The 21,429-nt window shown below is 55.4% G+C and overlaps 1 protein-coding gene across 1 annotated transcript in view; it reads right to left on the reverse strand.

Annotated features, from left to right (window-relative positions):
• Positions 1 to 21,429, reverse strand: part of ARHGAP30 (Rho GTPase activating protein 30) — a 47,796-nt gene that overhangs the window by 6,455 nt on the left and 19,912 nt on the right. The window contains exons 4-10 of the mRNA XM_026659778.1: positions 18,375 to 18,457; positions 14,965 to 15,072; positions 14,291 to 14,418; positions 12,017 to 12,188; positions 11,339 to 11,436; positions 10,195 to 10,272; positions 6,714 to 7,202 (exon numbers count right to left, since the gene is read on the reverse strand). Coding sequence (XP_026515563.1) covers positions 6,714 to 7,202; positions 10,195 to 10,272; positions 11,339 to 11,436; positions 12,017 to 12,188; positions 14,291 to 14,418; positions 14,965 to 15,072; positions 18,375 to 18,457 — 1,156 coding nt within the window. The remainder of the gene's footprint in view (positions 1 to 6,713; positions 7,203 to 10,194; positions 10,273 to 11,338; positions 11,437 to 12,016; positions 12,189 to 14,290; positions 14,419 to 14,964; positions 15,073 to 18,374; positions 18,458 to 21,429) is intronic.

Raw genomic sequence — 21,429 nt, forward strand, 5'->3', positions numbered from 1 at the left:
CCTAAACCTCCAAACGCTGGGATTGGATGACCACGGATGGATCACTCAATAATTGCCCTGTTCTGTTCATTCCCTCTAGCATCTGGCATGGGCCACTCTCAGAGATATGAAACTTGGGCTAGCTGGACCAGTGGTCTGACCCAATCTGGCTGTTATTTGAATGCAATTGAGCAGGTGGGAACAAGGAGGCAGCTAAGCACCCCATGACCAGCCCCGACGTGTCATGACCCACAGGTTGCAAACCCAGGTCTGTAAGAGTCCTGGGAGGGTCATCATGCTCCAAGCCTTCACCCAACCAATTAGAGGCCCATAGGTGCTGACTTCGTGGGTGCTCCAGGGCTGGAGAAAAATGAGCAGGTGCTCCGCACCCACTGGCAGCCCAGCTCCCGCCTCCTCACCTCCTTCTCCCCCCCCCGAGCGTGCCACGTCCCAGCACTTCCCGTCACCCCGCCACCTAACAGCTGTTTGGCAGTGCTTAAGACTTTCCAGGAGGGAGGGGGAGGAGCGAGGATGCTGCACACTCAGGGGAGGAGGTGGAGAGGAGGCAGGGCAGGGGCGGGGACTTGGGGGAAGGGGTGGGGTGAAGGCGGTGCAGGGGTGGGAAGAGGCGGGGCGGGGGGGGTCGAGCACCCACCAGGCAGAGGGGAAGTCAGCGCCTATGTAGAGGCCTCACCTAGAACTGGGAATCCCTGAAGCCCAGCTCAGCTAGAAGGCTCTACTCCTGGGTCCCAATTGGTGGAACACCGGAGCTTCTGATTGGCCCACTGCCCCTACTTAAGCAAGAAGACGGAACAGGAAGTTGCCTGTACACTTGGGCTCTGCCCCGCTTTGGACTGCTCACCTAATGCTAACTCCCTCTTGGTTTCTTCCTGCGGCCTGACTCTCCATTCCTGACCTCAGCTCCAGTCCGGGCCTCCTGGTTCTGAACCCTGGCTGCTGTGGGGACCCCACCCTATGTTAACCACTAAGCCCAGCTGCCTATAAGCACAGCAACACGTGCTTGAGTTTTGACTCCAGCGGAACCACTCATGGGTTTAAAGCTAAGCGTGTGCTCGAGTGCTGTCCTGAAACGGGGCCTGCCACACCCGCCCGGGATTCAGAAGACCTGGATTCTCTTTCCACCTCGGCCGCAGATTAATGCTCTGTCTGCGCTATGGAGATGATCCAGCTCTGCCACGCCAGCACAGCCCTCTAGCCCAGACATCGCCCACGCCGGCAAACGGGGTTTTTCCGCTGGCGTAGCAGCACCACTAATGACATCAGCTCCGTTCACAGAAGCCCTCTTTCCCTGACATCTTAATCGACAAGGCTTGAGCTGCCCCACAACATTTTGCCGGCATGGCGATGCCAGCTAGGAGCCTGATAAAGAATCACCTGCCCTAACTGGTGTAGCGGTGCTGGCAAAACCCCTGGGGTAGCCGCACGTACCCCACAAGAAGGGTGCTTTTGGAGGTGCTGAGGCGATGCTGAGTGAAGAACTCTTTTTGCCATCTAGGGGGCTTTGCTGGCACACGTGTAGCAGCCACGGCTCTGTAGAGTAGACATGCCCTCACTGCATCCAGGTCATGCCTCTGTGCCCCTAAATGGACTGTTATCAGGCATCATTCATGAGTGTCTGGGAAATGCCTGGAGCCCTCCGGCGCAGGGAGGTGCGGAAGGACACAGCATTGTTATGATTGATGGTCTCTCGGTCCAAATAAACCCTCAACCTGTCTCTGCTGCCCCCCAGAGGACACTTTAACTATCTGTGATACTGCTCTGGCCCCAGGCACCGCTGCATCTGAGGCAGGAGCGATGGAAGTGCCCTAACGTGGGAGGGCCTCCGGTGCCCGAACTGTGGCCCTGCACCCCCACGCTGAGCTGCTCCCCCCAGGCCCTGCCCCCACACCGCCCCTTCTCCCCAAGCCCCTGCCCTTGCGCTCCCCTCTCCCCCGCCCCATGCCAACTCTTCCCCCCAAGACCCTGCCCCCGCTTGCTCCTCTCCGCCCCCTCCCCCATCACTCTCCCTTATGGCTGGTAAAAAGTGTGGGGGGGCATGTCTCCCTGGCCCCCCCTGTTCCAGCACCCCTGGTCTGAGCCCCTCACAATCTGTAAGGAATTGATCCTCGCCGCTAGAGCCGAATGGATAATTGATTGGTCAGGGCGGGGGCTGAATCTGAAATAAATTCCAGTTGCAATCCAAACTGAAATGCTTTGGTTTTTCTCCTCCAAATAGAACAACAGCGACCAAAGGAGTTTGGGGGCCGAATGAACCATTTTGTTTGACCTGAAACGGTTTGGTTTGATCTTTCATTTTGGTTTTGGGTGTCTTTCACCCTTTGGTAAAATAACTAAAGCTAACTTTCAAAATGAAATCATTCGGTTTGACTCGTTTGCATTTATTCAGCCAAAACTTTTTGCTGACGGTGACCCAGATTTGCAGATCGTTTAGATGCCTCCCAAAGTATGTGTGTGTGTGGAGGGGGGGCACATTTACTCTTCTCTGCTCACAACTCCTCAATGAGGTAGGACAGGGCTACTGTCTCCATTGCAAAGAGAGACACAAAGTGACTCGCACAAAGTCACCGAGGCCAGGGAAAGGGACGTTGGTCTCAGACGTCCCAGGCTGGCACGCTAACCACTGGGCTAGCCTGCCACTCCGTTGGAGTAGGTGCCGAGACATGCAAACTCGCCAGGGCTGGGCAAACGGTAGAGATGGAAAGCTTGTGCCAGATTTGGCTATGACACGACAGCCCTGCCAAATGTGTGGGGGGAAGGCTAGGTGAAGCCCTAACATACTCATGCAGCTGCGGCAGAGGAGGAAAGTGGGAGAGAGGCACATTCAGAAACAACGTGGGATAGAGGAAGGGAAAGTTCCCTAAATACTGCCTGTGGGTCTGAGGTCTGGCTGGCTCATCACTGACCTGCCTCCACTCGGAATGGGGAAGTGAGATGCTGCGGTTGAGTAACAAACTGCTTCAGAGGGCACGTCAACTGCATCTCCTCCCACCCGCGCCTGGGTGTCTGTTGATTCTGTTGTGTCCTGTCTGTGCTGGACTATGAGCTCCCTAGGGCATGGGCTGGCTCTGTGATTTGCATGTACAGCACCTAGCACTATAGGGCCCTGATCCCTTTTTGAGGTCCTTAGACACTGCCACAGCAGAGCAGAACGCAGCCTGCGTGTCAACTCCGGTCATAAGCAAAGATGATTTGAAACAGAACTGGACCCAAGTTTGGGTCCCAGTCATAGGCGCCGACTTCCCCTCTTTCCGGTGGGTGCTTGACTCCCCCTCTGCCCCCAGCCCCGCCCCCCACTCCAACCCTTCCATGAGGCCCCGCCCCTGCCTCTTCCCACCCCTTCCCTGCCCCATTCCAACCCCTTCCCTAAAGTCCCCACCCCAACTCCGCCCCCTCCCTGCCAATATTCCAACCCCTTCCCCAAATCCCCACCCCGGCCCCGCCTCCTCCCCCGCGCGTGCCACGTTCCCGCCCCCCCCCCCCCCCCCCCCCCGCGGAGTCTGCTAATGCTGCCAAACAGCTGTTTGGCGGTGGCCGGGTGGGAAATGCTGGGAGGTAGGCGGAGGAGTTGGGATACGGTGCAATCGGGGGGGAGGAGGAGGTGGGGCAGAGGGGGAGGGGAGCTTGGCTGCCAGTAGGTGCAGAGCACCCACTAATTTTTCTCTGTGGGTGCTCCAGCCCCGGAGCACCCTTGGAGTCGGTGCCTATGGTCCCAGTGCCTTTTGCAAAGTCTAGGGTTCTGGATCCAGGGTTCTCATTCAGGCCGACCTCTAGTTCTTAACAATCTCAGATGTTCCTCATCCTAACGGCGAGGTGAAATTTAAAAACACAAGTCCAGGTAAAACTTAAAAACACAACAACTCCCTGGGGATAAAAGTCTAATTCAACTCCAGGAGCAGGAAAGTCCTGATCACCCATCCAATTCCCCTGCAAAATTCAGCACGATAATACACGCAACCAATGAAACCCAAGGCGGGAGCAATCCAGCATCAGAACCAATCCTCACTGGCTGAGAGCACCCCGCGGGCAGGACACTTTACAGCTGATGAGAGCTGCTGTTTCTTACTTTTATAGCTGCCACCCTACATGTACAGCTGTTTCCCTGTCCGAACTTGAGCTCAGGTCCCTGTCGAAGCAGATGCCCTCACAATACTTATCGCTCCCAGTTCTGCATTAGGATGCACCCAGAAATTAGTGCTAGATCATTTGTTGTAAAGAGGGTGGTGATCAATTGTTCTCTTGAGTTCAGGAGAAGGAGGATTGGCTTAAACTGCAGCAAGGGAGGTTTAGGTTAGATATTAGGAAAAGCTTTCTAACCCTAAGGCTGGTTAAGCTCTGGAAAGGCGACCCAGGGAGGCCGTGGAATCCCCAGCCTGGTGATTTTTAAGAAGAGGTTGGACGAACCCTTGTCAGGGATCGGCAGGGTTTACATGATCTTGCCTCAGCACCGGGCGAAGGACGAGACGCCCTTCCAGCCCTCCAGTTCTCTGATTCTACAATGTTGCAAGTACACTCACAGCTAGAGCCCTGCGCGGACACAACATTGGTATCCGCATCCGATCCGTGATGCGCAAACATGGTCCGCGGATATAAAGCAGAGAGCCGCAGATTTGCAGGGTTCTACTCCCAGCCCCAGTGCATCAGCTACTGCAAAGAGGAACAGAACCCTGAACTTGGCCCTGGGCAGGGGGAGAAGCTTGTCAGTTTACCTGTAAAATCTATTTGCAATTTTCACATCATTGCACGTTTTGGACTCAGGAGATCTTAAAAAACTCAGGTCGATTTAGGCTGAAAAATGCAGGAGTTTGGTACAAAACACAATGTAAGAAAATCCCAAATCAGCAGTCACATTTCAATTCAATTTGGGGTTATTATCGTTTTTGTTTAAATTCCACTTGAAACAGTTTTTCATTTGGATTTCACCCTCCTGTGGAGCGTGCAGCCCCGACACTGGGGCATTGGGCTAGCTCGTGACACTCAGACTGAGACTCGGGAGCAGCAAGTGGCTTGTTCATGTGGCTCCTGCAGCTCTTTGCAGCACCTGATATTAAAACACGGTGTGATTTAATTATTAACCAGTCTAAGTTATTAACCAAGCAGGACGCTTTTACTATGTTCGTTACCAATTGGAGAATACTTGGTCAGTCATTTTGCTGTGAGAATAATATAGAGAGAGTAAATGAAAGAATGAATTCACACTCCCGTGGCTGTTTGGGCTAATGCTGATCACTAATTTGGCTCCTGAACCACTGAGGTCTGAGTATCACTGCTCGCGTAACCCACTGGCCAGCATGTATTACCAGCCTTCCCGACTCTATGCCTGAGGATGCGAGTCTGTACCGGCCCGCGTAGGCAGCCTTAACTCTTTCATTCAAGCTGTAGCCACTCCTGATGCCAGCTCCGGAGATCCCCAGTGCGTCACACCAGAAAGTGAAACTGACACGTCCGTCTATTTCACAGAAAGGAGTCAGTGGTGAAATATATTTTAGACTTCAGAGATTCTTTACATTTCTTTCTGCTCTGTAGTGCTTAGAGTCTAAGCCCCTTGCACAAGGAACTGGGGTTTGTACAGCTCCTGACGCTACGGAGTCCTGGTCCATGCACTATGGGAGTGGTTTTCAACCTGTGGTCCACGGACCTCTGCAGACTATGTCTAAGATTTCCAAAGGGGCCCACACCTGTATTCAAAATATTTTAGGGGTCTACCAATGAAAAAAGGTTGAAAACCACTGCACTATGGTAATAACAATAATTTATAATAGGTGGGGAATTTTTCATCTTTAATTTGACAGTGTCCCTATTTGTGCTGTTATTTTTTGCTTTTTTGGTTATTAATATTCTAAGGACCATTTAAGGCAATTCAATCCCAAGAATGACTAAAGGATTAGCAACCCTGCCTTGCAGTGACAGACTCCAGGAGCTCCATCTATTTAGCTTAACAAAGAGAAGGTTAAGGGATGACTTGATCACAGTCTGTGAGCACCTACGTGGGGAACAAACATTTGATAATGGGCTCTTCAGTCTAGCAGAGAAAGGTCGAACAGGATCCAACGGCTGGAAGCTGAAGCTAGACACATTCAGACTGGAAATCAGGCGTGCATTTTTAGCAGTGAGGGTAATTCACAGTTGGAACAATTTCCTGAGAGTGGTGGTGGATTCTCCGTCACTGACAACTTTGATCACGACTTGATGTTTCTCTAAGGATTATTTTGGGGCAGTCCTTCCCATGCCCTGGGGGTGTTTGGGTGCCTGCAATTTATTAACCCTCATCCTTAGAATTCTCTAGCACTTTTTCACCTATACATTTCAAAGCACTTTACAAAGCTGGGTAAGCATCATTGTCTGCATTTCCCCAAGGAGGCGACTGAGGTACGGATGGGGGCCAATGGCTGAGCTGGATATAGAAAGGAGGGATGAAATGCTGGTCCTCAGTGGAGTTGGGATTTCAATAGGGCCAGGACTTCAGGCTGGGTCTCCTGACTCCCCGTCTCATGCTGTATCTACCTTTGGAAATTCAGCACTAAGGCCCAGATCTTCAAACACCAATGGGTGCTAAGTACCTAAACACCTTTGAGGATCTGGGAGTGACTGGGCCAAAGTCACCTAACAGGTGAGTGGCAGAGCTAGGGTTGGTGGCGGGATGGGACACGACAGGACCCTCCCTTCAACATGGACCACGCCTGTGAAACAGTCCCGAAATCAAACCAGCTGCTTACCCACGTGATCTTCCTCGTCGAGGGGGATCTTAGCCCCCAGCCCCTCCTCTGCTTCTAGCTCCTTGGACGACCTCTCCAGAGCCTCCTTGTCGAAGGGGCTGTAGCTCAGGGCCGGGCACTCCAGCCCCCGAGTCAGGCGGGACAGGGAGATGTTGGAGGTGATGTGGAAGGGGACGGTGACCGAGAAGGGGACAGAGATATGGACCCCAGCGCACTTCTCTGCCCGGTTCCGCGCAGTCATGGGCGAGCGGCCCTGCGGGGCGCCTCCCACCAGCGAGGCCCGGCCGGCCTTGGGGGTCGTGGGCTCTGATTTGGCACTGGCTTCGCTCTCGGACTCCAGTGTTTGCTGCCCCTCCTCGCCCTTGAATTTGCCTTCGGGGTACTCGTCCGACTCCAGAAAACTCTCCTCCCGGGAGGAGGGGCTGTCGAAACTCTCGCGGCGCTGGGGGGCCTGCTTCTGTGATCTCTTCCTGCCCAGCCTGGCATTGTCTAGATGCAAAGAGGGAGACAGGTCAGAGACCTGAGGGGTGAGTAACGCACCAGGGCGAGAGACTGCAGCTGCCCTGCTCCGCGTCGCTAAGCCCCTGTGAAAATCCCGGTGTCCCAGACTGCGTGGGAATCGGGACATTAGCCCAATACCGCCATTTCCCCAAGATTCACTGCAGCAGGAGAAGCAGCGCAGCAGCCAGAGCCGCCGGCACATGGAACGCGAGCATCCGTGCCCGCCCGTCTCGGTGCCGCTCGTAGCACGCAGCAGTGTCAGACCGCAGCAGCCGTTCGGGGCGGGGGGACTCGGTTCACGCAGCAGTGACCTTGTGCCGACCGCATTCCGGGAAACGCGGTACATCACCCGTGACGCTGCCGCGCATGTGCCAAAAAATATCTGCGATGTTCCCAGGGCCTTATGCGGTGCACAGGGGCCGCCCACAGAGACTACAAGTCCCAGCATGCAATGCTCCCTCTTGATCTGAAGCTAGAACCTTGTCTCTGTAGGCTGCAGCTCCACATGAAAGACTGGGGGGGAGGAAAGGTGGGATGGTCTACAGCTGGTCCCTGCCAGGCCAGGATGAGCATGTCAAGGCAGATAGAGGGAAGTCCAGCAGCGATCGCTAAACTCAGAGGCGCCAGGAAGCCACCAGGCTGTCCTCCCACAAGGCCAGATTCCAGATTCAGGCCGGGTGTGAACAGTTGCAACACTGGGGGAAAGGAATGGATTTGCACCAGATTACGGTGGGGACCCGATTCTCAGGTACACTGCGGCCCCTTCGCATCACTCTGGCAGAGCCGAAGGGGCCTTCAAGTGAGTGTGACTGATTTACCCTGGAAGGCAACCGTGTAAAGGGGCGTAATGCCAATGGGGATCAGGGCCCAGGTCTGAATTTGACCCCCTCGAGAGGACTGAACCGAAATGGGGAGAGAAGCAAAGGCTATAGCTAGGGTTGCCAACTTTCTAGGATTGTCCTGGAGTTACGTCACGTGATGAAACCTCCAGGAATACGTCCAACCCAAACTGGCAACCTTCGCTATAGGAGATCCCCAAGCATACAAGACTGCGGCAGGCAGGGCAATTTCTAGCAATATTTTAGACAAAACTCACTGAATGATGTTAAACCGTATCCACTCACATTTCAGTGTCTTAGGCGCTGGTTGTATTAAATATGCACATGTTTAGGTGTTAGTGGGATTATAGGGGGAGGGATAGCTCAGTGGTTTGCGCATTGGCCTGCTAAACCCAGGGTTGTGAGTTCAATCCTTGAGGGGGCCACTTAGGGATCTGGGGCAAAATCAGTCCTTGGTCCTGCTAGTGAAGGTAGGGGGCTGAACTTGATGACCTTTCAAAGTCCCCTCCAGCTCTAGGAGATAGGATATCTCCATTAATTTATTTATAACTTGTCTAGGAGCTGTGGCTCCTGTAAACCTTGTTATGAGCTTCAAAGGACTCTTGAAAACAATGGGCTAGGAGAGAAGCGAGCTGTTCGTTAGGTAGGTTTCCTAGGCGATACTTGGGAGGAGGGGAATGCAAATACCCATCTCCGGACCTGACCTTTGGAAATTTCACCCTGGGGAGGGGAACTTTGTCTACAAATGTCCTGTTCCCAGGATCAAAAGGCCCAAATGGCATAAAGGAGGAACTCAGATTCATGGGACTCTTGTTATGAGCAAAAGGAGTTACGAACTTGTAGCCACGGGAAAACCCCTGGCTGGGTTTGATGAACTGTTCACCAGCCAGAGCCCTGGCTGGAGTTGGGGGGGATCTCTGGCAATTACCCTTCATGGGGGTAGGTTCTCGGATTGTTTTTAATATGTTTCTTTGTCATGCTTTTCCCTTAAGAATAAACATACTTGCTGTGTGGTAGCTTAACCGTGGTAATTACGTTGTTTACCATCTCCGAGGAGAGAAGTAAAGAAGCCCGGCTTAGGCAGTCTGACTGTGCTGGGGAATTCACAGTCTAGGCGGGGAGCCGTGGGGACTGGAAATACCCTGGCCAGGAGGGAGAGGACTGCGCCTCTCTGCACAAGAGGGGTGACTCCAAGGGAACCCGAAGCGAGACAGTGGGTGTCCTTGCTGGACCATAGAGGGGGATATAGACAAACAGAACGGAGCAGGTTGGGGCTGAGTCTCTCCACTTCCTGCCGCCCAGTGAGTGCAGGGCAGGCCCGACCCCACACTCACGGGGCGGCGGGAAGTGGAGTGACCCGGCCCCAGCCCGTTCCGCTCTTCTCCCCTAGCTCCAGGGTATTTCCCCTGGCTCCCAGCCCCCGGTGAGTGCAGGGCACCCGACCCCTGCTGCAGTCCTCAGGAGAGTGGGGGCGGGGTTGGGGCGGAGCAGGGGTGGGAAGAGGCGGGGCAGGGGCGGGGCAGGGGTGGGGGTTTTGGGGAAAGGGTGGAGTGGGGGCTGGGCTGGGGAGGAGCAGGGGCAGGAAGGGGCGGAGCAGGGGCGGAGGCTTTAGGGAAGGGGTGGAGTGGGGGCGGGGCTGGGGAGGAGCAGGGGCGGGAAGAGGCGGAGCAGGGGCTGGAGCAGCACACAGCCCAAAATTTCCTGGTGCCCTACGCAGCTGCGTAATTTGCATATGGATAAGGACGGCCTTGGCTCCCAGCAGCCGCGACTCTCCAGCTGCCCAGCAATGAAGGCAGTGCCGCCGCCAGCAGCAGCACAGAAGTAAGGGTTGCAGAACCACAACCCCCCCTACAATAACCTTGCAACCCCCCCCCCACAACTCCTTTTTGGGTCAGGACCCCTACAGTTACAACACCGTGACATTTCAGATTTAAATAGCTGAAGTCATGAAATTTATGATTTTTAAAATCCTGTGACCATGAAATTGACCAAAATGGACCGTGAAGTTGGTAGGTCCCTACCCATAAGGGGTGGTCTGGGGAAACTGATTGATGCCTTAGCACTGGGGGATGGGCTAGATGGCCTCCCGAGGTCCCTTCCAGCCCCCCATTTTTACAATGCCCCAGGATTTCTCCACCTACCATCGTTGGCGTCCGGCATGGAGCTGAGGGAGTCCATGCTTTTGGCCGGCCGCAAGCTCATTTTAATGGATTTGTCGTCTGCAAAAGAAATACAGTACACAGCTGAACAGGAGTGACCGTCCAGCAGTGAATGGAAGACTCTCAGGGCAGGTCTACACGACAGCCGCTACAGAGGCACAGCAGCTGTGTCATCGTGGTGCCATAGCATGGATGCTTCCTACAATGGAAGGGGTTTTCCGTCGCTGTAGTTAACCCACCTTTCCAGGGGGCGGTAGCTAGGGCTACGCCAGGGGTCAGGTCAACCTAACTCCAGCACTCAGAGCGCAAATTTTTTCACAGCCCTGAACGACGTAGCTGGGTCAATCTAGTTTTTAAGCATAGACCTGGCCTGAGACACCGGCTAGTAGGAGCAGCTGCAGAAGCAGCCAAAGTAGGGATTGCTGGACTGAGTGGGAGAGGGGGCAAAATGGGACCCCGCCTGGACCACCCCTCCCCACTGCACCTCACAGACCCAGAACTCTGCAGAGGACCCTCCCGCCCCCAACATGCACACACACAAACTCTGGGGACCATATCGATTTCCTCCAAGTGTTGGATGAAAAATTATCAAAATGTTTCGTTTAGACTTTATCGTTTTAATTGCATTGCATTGAATTCTATTGTATTCTATTGCATCGTATTGTATTCTATTGCATTGTATTGCTTTGCATTGCATTGCATTCTATTGCATCATATTGCATTGCATTCTATTGCATTGCTTTGCATTATTATAACACTGAAATAAGCGCTTTCACCTTATCAGAAAGAACCGCTTGGATATTTCCAAACCAATTTTTTTCCAGACATTTTGGTTTGTGGGGAATTTTGAAATTTCAGCTTTTTGTTCGGACAGAAGGAGATTCCAAAATGTGGGGATTTCCCATGGGATGGACACTCCGAGTTCCAGGCAGGGCTATTCCTGATAGCAGAGGCCAGTCATCATGGGAAAGGCCCTTGTGGAAAGTCCAGCAGTTGCCTGGGGAGCGCGAACAGAACCAGCAAGGAAGGGAAGAGCCCCCAGAAAGCCAGATCCAATTAACCCCTCATTCTCCATTCTTCTAGCCTGCCGTTTCCTTCCTCGGGTCTCTTCCTCCCCACCCCGTACCTTTCTCCTCTGCCTTGGCCAGCTTGCGTTTGGAGTCATTGCTGGATCTGCCCAGGTTGAAGATCGACCTCCATTTCTTTACCTTCAAGGAGCCTTTTCTTCTGTGAAGAATGGCAGAGGTTAGACCGGCACGCACAGGCAGGGGGCTCCAGTGCGGAGGGAGCCCGTGTCTGCAGGGTGTGGGGGTGCTTGCACCACTGGGCCCTGTTGAATGGGACACGTCAGAACTCTCCGTCACGGTCTGTGCGGGTGCTCTGCGGGTGCTCCCTTGTGGGCTGTGTTAGTCCAGCTCCTGTGTATCTCTGACCCTTTCATGGTGTGTGCATGGGAACATGTGTGTGTATATTCACTGTCACCCCCTAGTGAATGGAGCCTGTCAGTGCTACTTGTCTACAGGCAGAGCTGGTCAATTCGCAAGCCATTTGCCCAGCAGGCACAGACCTGTGATTTCCATTTCTCCTCCCGCGTGCCCCAGTCTATACATGGTCAGGGACCATCCCCCTGGGGAATCAGGTACATTAGAGCACAGATGATGTGTGAAAGCATCTAGTGCTTGGTGCATTTCCTCGTTCCAACCCCTGCTCCCGGGGACCAATCTGCATCCAGGGAACCGGGGATTAAACCCAGGCAGCTGGTAAAGCCCAGACGGAGAAGGGAGGGGAGGGACGGGGCCCGTACTTGTGGTCGTTGAGCTCGATGATGGTGTGGTAGGGGCGGATCTGCGGTGGGCCGTCTCCCTGGTTCAGCATGGCGGGCAAGTTGTAGGACATGGTCTGGCTGTCGGGGTGGACTCCTGGCAACCCCAAGCCGGACAGGAGGAGGGATTTCCGGAGGTTCTCGCGGTCACTTCCTAGGACGGGGAAACAAACACCCGGATGATTCAGCTGGCGCTCTCGGGGCTGGGAGTGGGTGCCAGCGGCTGCCAGCAGGGAGTCTCGGGTCCAAAGACAATCACAGCCAATGGGAGCCAAGCGCCTGCCTTCAGGCTCAGGGGAAGGAGCCTCCCAGCCCCTTAAGGGAGTAAAACCAGCTAGAGACAAAGGGAGCGACCAGCCAAGGCACTAAGCCGCACGGCCAGGCCAGGGCTAATGCAGATGGCTAGCGGGGCTGAGGATAACAGCTGCAGGTTGTGGGTGTTGGAGGCAAAAAAGCCAGGAGAAGCAGTTGTGAGTGTGATTTTGGGAGGAAGCAGAGAGGCAGGGCTTCTTGGGCACAGAGCTGCTGGAGGGGCAGACATGGGGATTTCTGAGCAAGGAAACTCCCTGCTGTTGGTTGTTTCTCCTGCAGCAGGAGTCTGTGGACATGTTCTATAAACAAACATGATTCCACCAAAGAATATCCCTGCCTCAGCACTGATCTCTCCTCCTATCGGAAACAGCCCCACAAGGCCCCGAATATGGGCAACCCCCTCGGGCCAATGGGGCAACACCGCCATGAGCTCAGAGGCAGTGTGGTCCAGTGGCAAGAGCACTCAGCTGAGACTCTGGGAGACCGGTGTTCTATTCCCAGCTCTGCCACTGATCTCACTGGGTGACTTTGGGCAAGTCACTGCCCCGCCCTGTGCCTCAGTTTCCCCAGCAAACTCTTTGGGGCAGGGACTGTCTTGCTATGTGTCTATGCAGCACCTGCCATGATGGGATCCTGATATTGTTGGGGGCCGCTAGGCAGCTGATGTAATATTAGTAACACGTTACAATTGTCTCATACTTCAGTGGCTCTTCTGGGATCCCTCCAATTTGCTTCAAGAGGCTGATGGGCCAGAACCAGAAGAGATGAGGAGGCAGGTACTTGCCATGCCCACCAGCGCAGAGGGGAGAAGATGAGAGATGGAAAGATAAAGCCAGGCTCAGGGGGCTGGTGAGACCTGAGTAAAATCGCCCAGGTCCCTGCTTCTGTGTCTCCATGGATGGGGAGGGTTTTCCCAGCCCCAAAGCTGGGGGACGATCAGGATATCGCTGGGCACATTAACTGCCTGGGGTCGAGAAGGAAATGGCTAGGCAGCAGTTCTGCAGAGAAGGACCTAGGGGTTACAGTGGACGAGAAGCTGGATATGAGTCGACAGTTTGCCCTAGTTGCCAAGAAGGCTAATGGCATTTTGGGGTGTATAAGTAGGGGCATTGCCAGCAGATCGAGGGACGTGATCGTTCGCCTCTATTCAACATGGGTGAGGCCTCATCTGGAGAACTGTGTCCAGTTTTGGGACCCACACTACAAGAAGGATGTGGAAAAATTGGAAAGAGTCCAGCAGAGGGCAACAAAAATGATTAGGGGGCTGGAGCACACGACTTATGAGGAGAGGCTGAGGGAACTGGGATTGTTTAGTCTGCAGAAGAGAAGAATAAGGGGGGATTTGATAGCTGCTTTCAACTACCTGAAAGGGGGTTCCAGAGAGGATGGATCTAGACTGTTCTCAGTGGTACCAGATGACAGAACAAGGAGTAATGGTCTCAAATTGCAGTGGGGGAGGTTTAGGTTGGATATTAGGAAAAACTTTTTCACTAGGAGGGTGGTGAAGCACTGGAATGGGTTACCTAGGGAGGTGGTGGAATCTCCTTCCTTAGAGGTTAAGGTCAGGCTTGACAAAGCCCTGGCTGGGATGAATTAGTTGGGGATTGGTCCTGCTTTGAGCAGGGGGTTGGACTAGATGACCTCCTGAGGTCCCTTCCAACCCTGATATTCTATGATTCTATGACATCCCCAGCTGGCCCTGTGTTCTCCGAGTGGTAGCAGGACAGGTGCGCCACACATCACCGCAGCCAGGACTCCAGCCCCAGTGACCGCAGCCCTTCCCGGGCACTCTCTCCACGGCTCCTCTTGCATCCTGGAGAAGGGCTGGGCTGGTGCAGAGCCAGGTACGGCAGGGCCTGCCAGTCATCTCCGCACAGGGCAGGTGACCTGGGTGGTGTGAAGCTACCGGAGCTCAGCGCCAGGGCAGGGCACCAAAGGACCTACCGCAGAGAGGGGCGTCTCTGAAGAGCTGCTCCACGTGGGTGAGGATGAACTCCACAACGATGGACTGCACCCGCACCTCCATGAAGGCAGCCGTGCCGTTGAACCCAGAGGCCTCGATGTCCTTAGATCTGGAGGGGAGGGACAGGGGAGGCATGGCTGAGAAGGTGAACGCTGCTGGGATCCAGCCCACCTCTTCCCCTCACACTCTGTCCGTTCCCCGCCGCAGGGCAGAGATTCCAGGCAGCGGGGCACCCTTTGGCTTTGGGTTGGGGCTAGCGTGCTGCTAGAGGGGACCCCACGCGTGTGGGCAGAGGAGCACAGAGCAACTCGCCTGGGCGTTTGGGGGTCACGGGTTGGTGTCTCGGGAGAATGTGGCAAGAGGGGGATGTCCTGTTAAAATGGTTTCCTTTCCCCTTCCCTCGCCAACTCCCCCCCACACCCTTCTCCTGTCCCTATCTGCTCTCCCCGGCCTCATTTCCTCCCCAGCTCTCCGTTTCTCCAGGTTGGTGTCACCCTCCATCCCCATCCCTCCCAGCTACAGGCTCTGTGACACTGAGGCTGGTCCCCTTCACCCAGGGACCCTCCTCCCTGCCTCTGACACTGCCTCAGCCTGCCCAGCGTAACCAAAGCAACAGGCGTCCCTGGCTCCCACAGCTCCCCCTGCTGACTCTCACCTGAGCAGGTTGGGGGCCCAGACGATGGCCAGGTTCCTGGCGTGCATGTTGGTCTGGGAGCTGTAGGAAGCCATGTGAACCAGATGTCTCATCAGAAACTCCAGGGTCCTACAGCAGCCAAGGCAAGAGGAGGAGATGCTCACAATTCTGGGCTGGAGACCGGTGCCACACAGGAATGCCAGGCGGGATCAGACCCATCCAGCCCAGTGTCCTGTCTCTGACAGTGGCCAGCACTAGGTGCAGCCGGGGAAGCTGTAACCACCACACAGCAGTGGCTGTGGGACAATCGGCCCCCATGGTCCCACCCTGGGCTCTAACAGTCGGAGATCAGTGATCGCTCTGGAGCAGCGTTGCTTAAACTGGGGTCCATGGACCCTTGGGGGTCCTTGAGGGTATTCCAGGGGGTCCGCGGGCCCCACTGATCAACTCCTCCCCCGCCCTCTATCTCCCAGAGGCTACTGAAGCGAAAACAGGAGATGTTAGGTGCTAAAAGTCCAGCGGCCAGTGGAGCTAAGGCAGGCTCCACGCCGCTCCCGGAAGCGGCTTACACGTCCCTGCGGCCCCTGGCGGGGAGGGGGCAGGGGGTCTCTGTGCACAGCCCCCGCCCCGAACGCCAACTCCGCAGCTCCCATTGGCCAGGAACTGCGGCCAATGGGAGCTGCATGGGCAGTGCCTGCAGGCCGTGCACAGAGATCCCCGCCCCCCCCCCCCCCCCCCCCCCCCCCGCCTAGGAGCCACGACCAGAGAGACGTGCCGGTCGCTTTCGGGAGCCGCCCGAGGTAAGCGCTGCTCGGCCGGCGCCCGCACCCCCTCCTGCACCCAAACTCCCTCCCAGAGCCTGCACCCCAACCCCCTAGCCCATCCTGGTGAAAGTGAGTGAGGGTGGGGGAGAGCGAGCGAGACAGAGGGAGGGGGGATGGAGTGAGCAGAGGGCAGGAAGAGGTGGGGCAGGGGCGGGGCCTGGGGCTGAGCAGGGGAGCTTGGGGGGTCTCTGAAATCAAAATGGGGGTCCTCAGGTTGTTAAAGTTTGAGAACCGCTGCTCTGGATAGTCCTGTTGCCCAAATCCTGACCAATCCCCCATGGAATCTTGTTGAGTTCTGGGCATCAGTGACATCTTGTGGCAGTGAGTTCCACAGGCCGATCACATGATGCGTGAAAATGTTTGGGATTTCCCATCTTCCTGTGTCATTGCCTGTCCCTTGTTCTTGTGTCATGAGACTGGGCGAATGGAAGCCCCCAAACCCCCACTAGACTATTCAGTCCCCTCTCATTCATCCCCTCTCTCAGGTAACAGGGTTGACCTCGTCAACACTTTTCATAGCAGAGTGTCTCCAGGTCCTGGATCATCCCATCGCCTTTGTCTGACCCCTCTAGTTCTGCACCGTCCCGTCTATGGCGGTGAGTCCAGGCCTGCACAGTACGGGACTGGCGGCGCTGAAGATGGCACGCCCTGTTTATCCACAGGACACACAGCCCCTGGTTTTCACCCGAGCCCTTCAGCTGGATCCTGGCTGATGGAGAATCCCCCTGGCAGAAGTTGTGGAGTGGCTCTTAAAGGACCACATCCCAGTGGCAAAAGTTAAAGCAACCCTAGGCTGCTCTAACTTGCATCAGGGCTGGTGCAGACCCATGGGGCCAGACCCACTCCACAGCCCGGTGCTGAGCGAAGGTCTGACACAGGAGAGACTCTGGCCCATAGAGAGTAGCAGCAGCGGAGCCAGGTTCCCTCCCAATGCCTTGCCAACGGCTATTAATCCAGACCTCGGCCCCGTGGGCTGGCTCCGCCTCGGTGACGTCTCTGCCTGAGCCAGCTGAGAGTCGAAGGGGGGCCATGTCCTCAGACACAAGACCCCGGGGGAGACCCAGCCTCAGCTCCTGGAACATGTGTAGGCTCCTTTCCAGGGGCCGGTAGGAGGGGCGAGGCCTGGCTGGAGAGAGGCTGTGCTCAACGTTGTCCCAGCTCTGCTCCAGTGATCAAACTCCCGCTCACCCCGATGGGGGCTGATGCTGAGCGCAACGGACAATGCTGCCAAAGTGTGGGGAGCCCCCCAGGTCCCCGATCAGCAGCCGTGCTGCAGGGGCTGGCCACAGAGCGGAGAAGCCGGCCACTCCTCTCCCTGCTTGGCCAGACAGCTCCTAGGTAACCCTGCTGCAGGCTCTCCTCTAACTCATAGGCGTGTGCACGGGGTGTACCGGGTGTGCCCAGGCACACCCTAATGCAGGGGTGGGCAAATGGCTCCACTCCCTGGTGCAGCAAGCCGCAGGGTCCGCGCTCCCAGGCCGGAGCGCCCGGCCGAGCGCAGCAAGCCGCCGGCCCCTCCCCCGCCTTCCTCCCTCCCCTGGAGCCATGCAGCGCTCTGGGGGCCAGGGCTCCGCAGGGAGTCAGACACGCTCCCCCCTCCCCTGGAGCCATGCCGCCGCGCGCAGCGCTCTGGGGGCCGGGGCTGCGCACTCCCATGGGGCAGCGTTTGGCTCCGCGGTGAGGCTAGGAGCTTCATCTCATGGTAAGGGGTCCGGGGCCAGGGGGGTTGGATAAGGGGTGGGGGCAGTCAGGGGACAGGTAGGGGTTAGGGTCCTAGGGGGGTAGTCAGGGGACAAGGAGCAGGGAGGCTTAGGTAGGGGGTGGAGTCCTGGGGGGCAGTTAGGGGCAGGGGTCCCAGGAGGGAGTAATTGGGGGGGACAAGGAGCGGGGGGGTTGGGGGTTCTGAGGGGGGAAGTCAGGGGGCAGGAAGTAGGAGGGAGTGGATGGGGGCGGGACTAGGGCAGGGGCGGGGCTCCCTGGGTGCACACCCTAATGAAATAGGCTGCGCACGCCTATGCTCTGGCTGGATGGTCATGGGCGAAGGGGCTACGCGGGCTGCAGGAGAGGGCAGGCCAAGAGCCTGAGCTCCCCGCTGGGCAACGTGGCCCCCCCGTGTGATCTGCAGCACATGGGGGATCAGCCAGAGCTCTCCGGCAGTGGGAGGGCCGGAGAGCAAGGGGCTGAGGCTGGGGCAGTGTGTGGCTGACCCAGGTGACTGTTGCTGACGCAGCAGATGGTTGTGACTGATATCGCGGTTGGGGTAAATTAGTCTGGGACTGACAGCCAGCGGGGAGCCCACCCCACAGCCGGTGAAAGGTCCCCGACCGGCAGCCTGGAGAGCGCAGGATAAGGGCAGGCCAGGCAAGCGTGTTCCACCCCAGAATGCCACCGCCCTGACCTGAAGGGGCCAGCCTGGGAGCAGAAGTGGAGCTGGGTCCCCCATGGCCTGTGCCCTTCGATCTCCAAAACTCAAGGGGTTTTTGTATGGCTGAGCCCATGTAGCCCTGCCCTGGCCACCCACAAGGGCTCCCCTGAAGCTTTTGCTCACACGTCACGCTCATTCCTAGGGGCCCTGGGGTGAGGGTCACCCCCCACCCTCCACAGTACCTGTAGTGTGGGGATGGAAGTTCCTTCAGCACCTCTTTGATTTTCACCAGCCGTCCCTCCTCCATCTGGATGGCCACGGCATCCTGGGAGAAAAGCAAGAGTCGTAAGAACATAAGAACAGCCGTACTGGGTCAGAGCAAAGATTTTATAGGGACAGTCCTGATATTTGGGGCTTTTTCTTACATAGGCTCCTATTACCCCCCACCCCCGTCCCGATTTTTCACACTTGCTATCTGGTCACTCTAGTCCAGAGGCCCCAGTCAGTCTCGTCCTACGGGAATCCTCGCTCTTAATCATTTATTTACTCGCGATCGTTTCTATGGCACCCTGGGGAGCAGGCAAGCGGGGAACGGGGGCAGCCTGCACAGAGATACCAGCAGGGATTGAACTCACAAACTTTAGCCCCAAAACCGAGAGAGTCAGTAACAGATGGTTACAGTCCCTAGCACTGGCCATTAGAGGGCGACATGATCACACCCAGGGCACCAGCGATCCATGGCCCGCTGCAGTGGATTGAACAGGCCAATATGCAGACTCCCTGCACCACATCATAAGAACATAAGAACGGCCGTACCGGGTCAGACCAAAGGTCCATCTAGCCCAGTATCCTGTCTACCGACAGTGGCCAATGCCAGGTGCCCCAACAGGCAATGATCAAGTGATCTCTCTCCTGCCATCCATCTCCACCCTCTGACAGACAGAGGCTAGGGACACCATTCCTTACCCGTCCTGGCTAATAGCCATTAATGGACTTAACCACCATGAATGTATCCAGTTCTCTTTTAAACTCTGTTATAGTCCTAGCCTTCACAACCTCCTCAGGTAAGGAGTTCCACAAGTTGACTGTGCGCTGCGTGAAGAAGAACTTCCTTTTATTTGTTTTAAACCTGCTGCCTATTAATTTCATTTGATGACCCCTAGTTCTTGTATTATGGAATACGTAAATAACTTTTCCTTATCCACTTTCTCCACATCCCTCATGATTTTATATACCTCTATCATATCCCCCCTTAGTCTCCTCTTTTCCAAGCTGAAGAGTCCTAGCCTCTTTAATCTCTCTTCATATGGGACCCGTTCCAAACCCTTAATCGTTTTAGTTGCCCTTTTCTGAACCTTTTCTAGTGCCAGTATATCTTTTTTGAGATGAGGAGACCACATCTATACGCAGTATTCGAGGTGAGGGCGTACCATCGATTTATATAAGGGCAATAATATATTCTCAGTCTTATTCTCTATCCCCTTTTTAATGATTCCTAACATCCTGTTTGCTTTTTTGACTGCCTCTGCACACTGCGTGGACGTCTTCAGAGAACTATCCACGATGACTCCAAGATCTTTTTCCTGACTTGTTGTAGCTAAATTAGCCCCCATCATATTGTATGTATAGTTGGGGTTATTTTTTCCAATGTGCATTACTTTACATTTATCCACATTAAATTTCATTTGCCATTTTGTTGCCCAATCACTTAGTTTTGTGAGATCTTTTTGAAGTTCTTCACAGTCTGCTTTGGTCTTAACTATCTTTAGCAGTTTAGTATCATCTGCAAACTTTGCCACCTCACTGTTTACCCCTTTCTTCAGATCATTTATGAATAAGTTGAATAGGATTGGTCCGAGGACTGACCCTTGGGGAACACCACTAGTTACCCCTCTCCATTCTGAGAATTTACCATTAATTCCTACCCTTTGTTCCCTGTCTTTTAACCAGTTCTCAATCCATGAAAGGACCTTCCCTTTTATCCCATGGCAGCTTAATTTACATAAGAGCCTTCAGTGAGGGACCTTGTCAAAGGCTTTCTGGAAATCTAAGTACACTATGTCCACTGGATCCCTCTTGTCCACATGTTTGTTAACCCCTTCAAAGAATTCTAATGGATTAGTAAGACACAATTTCCCTTTACAGAAACCATGTTGACTATTGCTCAACAGTTTATGTTTCTCTATGTGTCGGACAATTTTATTCTTAACTATTGTTTCGACTAATTTGCCTGGTACAGACGTTAGACTTACCGGTCTGTAATCGCTCTAGAGCCCTTTTTAAATATTGGCGTTACATTAGCTAACTTCCAGTCATTGGGTACAGAAGCTGATTTAAGGGACAGGTTACAAACCTTAGTTAACAGTTCCGCAACTTCACATTTGAGTTCTTTCAGAACTCTTGGGTGAATGCCATCTGGTCCCGGTGACTTGTTAATGTTAAGTCTATCAATTAATTCCATTTCCTCTGCACTCCACGGCAGAGAGCAGCGCCCCTAGGGCAGGGGTGGGCAAACTACGGCCCGCAGGCCAGATCCGGCCCAACAGCCATTTTAATCCGGCCCTCAAGCTCCCGCTGGGGAGCAGGGTCTGGGGCTTGCCCCGCTCTAGTGCGCCAGCTGGGGAGCAGGGTTGGGAGCTGCTCCATGCGGCACCTGGAAGCAGCGGCATGTCCCCCCTCCAGCTCCTACACGTAGGGGCAGCCAGGGATCTCCACTGTGCACACTGCCCCCGCCCCAAGTGCCACCCCTGCAGCTCACATTGGCCGCAAACCGTGGCCAATATGAGCTGCAGGGGCGGTGCCTGTGGACGGGGCAGTGCACAGAGCCACCTGGCCGCGTCTCCATGTAGGAGCTGGAGAAGGGACATGCCGCTGCTTCCGGGAGCCGCTTGAGGTAAGCACCGCCATGAGCCTGCACCCCTGAGCCTCTCCCCACACCCCAACCCCCTGCCCTAGCCCTGATCCTCCTCCCGCCCTCTGAACTCCTCAATCCCAGCCCGGAGCACCCTCCTGCACCCCAAGCTCCTCATCCCCAGTCCCACCCCAGAGCCTGCACCCCTAGCTGGTGCCCTCACCACCCCCGCCCCATACCCCACTTCCCTGCCCCAGCCCGGAGCCCCCTCCCACACCCTGAACTCCTCATTTCTGGCCCCACCCAGGAGCCCGCACCCCCAACCAGAGCCTTCATCCCCTCCCACACCCCAACCCCAATTTTGTGAGCATTCAAGGCCCGCCATACAATTTCTATTCCCAGATGTGGCCCTCGGGCCAAAAAGTTTGCCCACCCCTGCCCTAGGG

This window comes from Terrapene carolina, unplaced genomic scaffold (assembly GCF_002925995.2).
Source record: "Terrapene carolina triunguis isolate 2854851 unplaced genomic scaffold, T_m_triunguis-2.0 Scaffold675, whole genome shotgun sequence".
In the NCBI taxonomy this organism is placed as follows: Eukaryota; Metazoa; Chordata; order Testudines; family Emydidae; genus Terrapene; species Terrapene triunguis.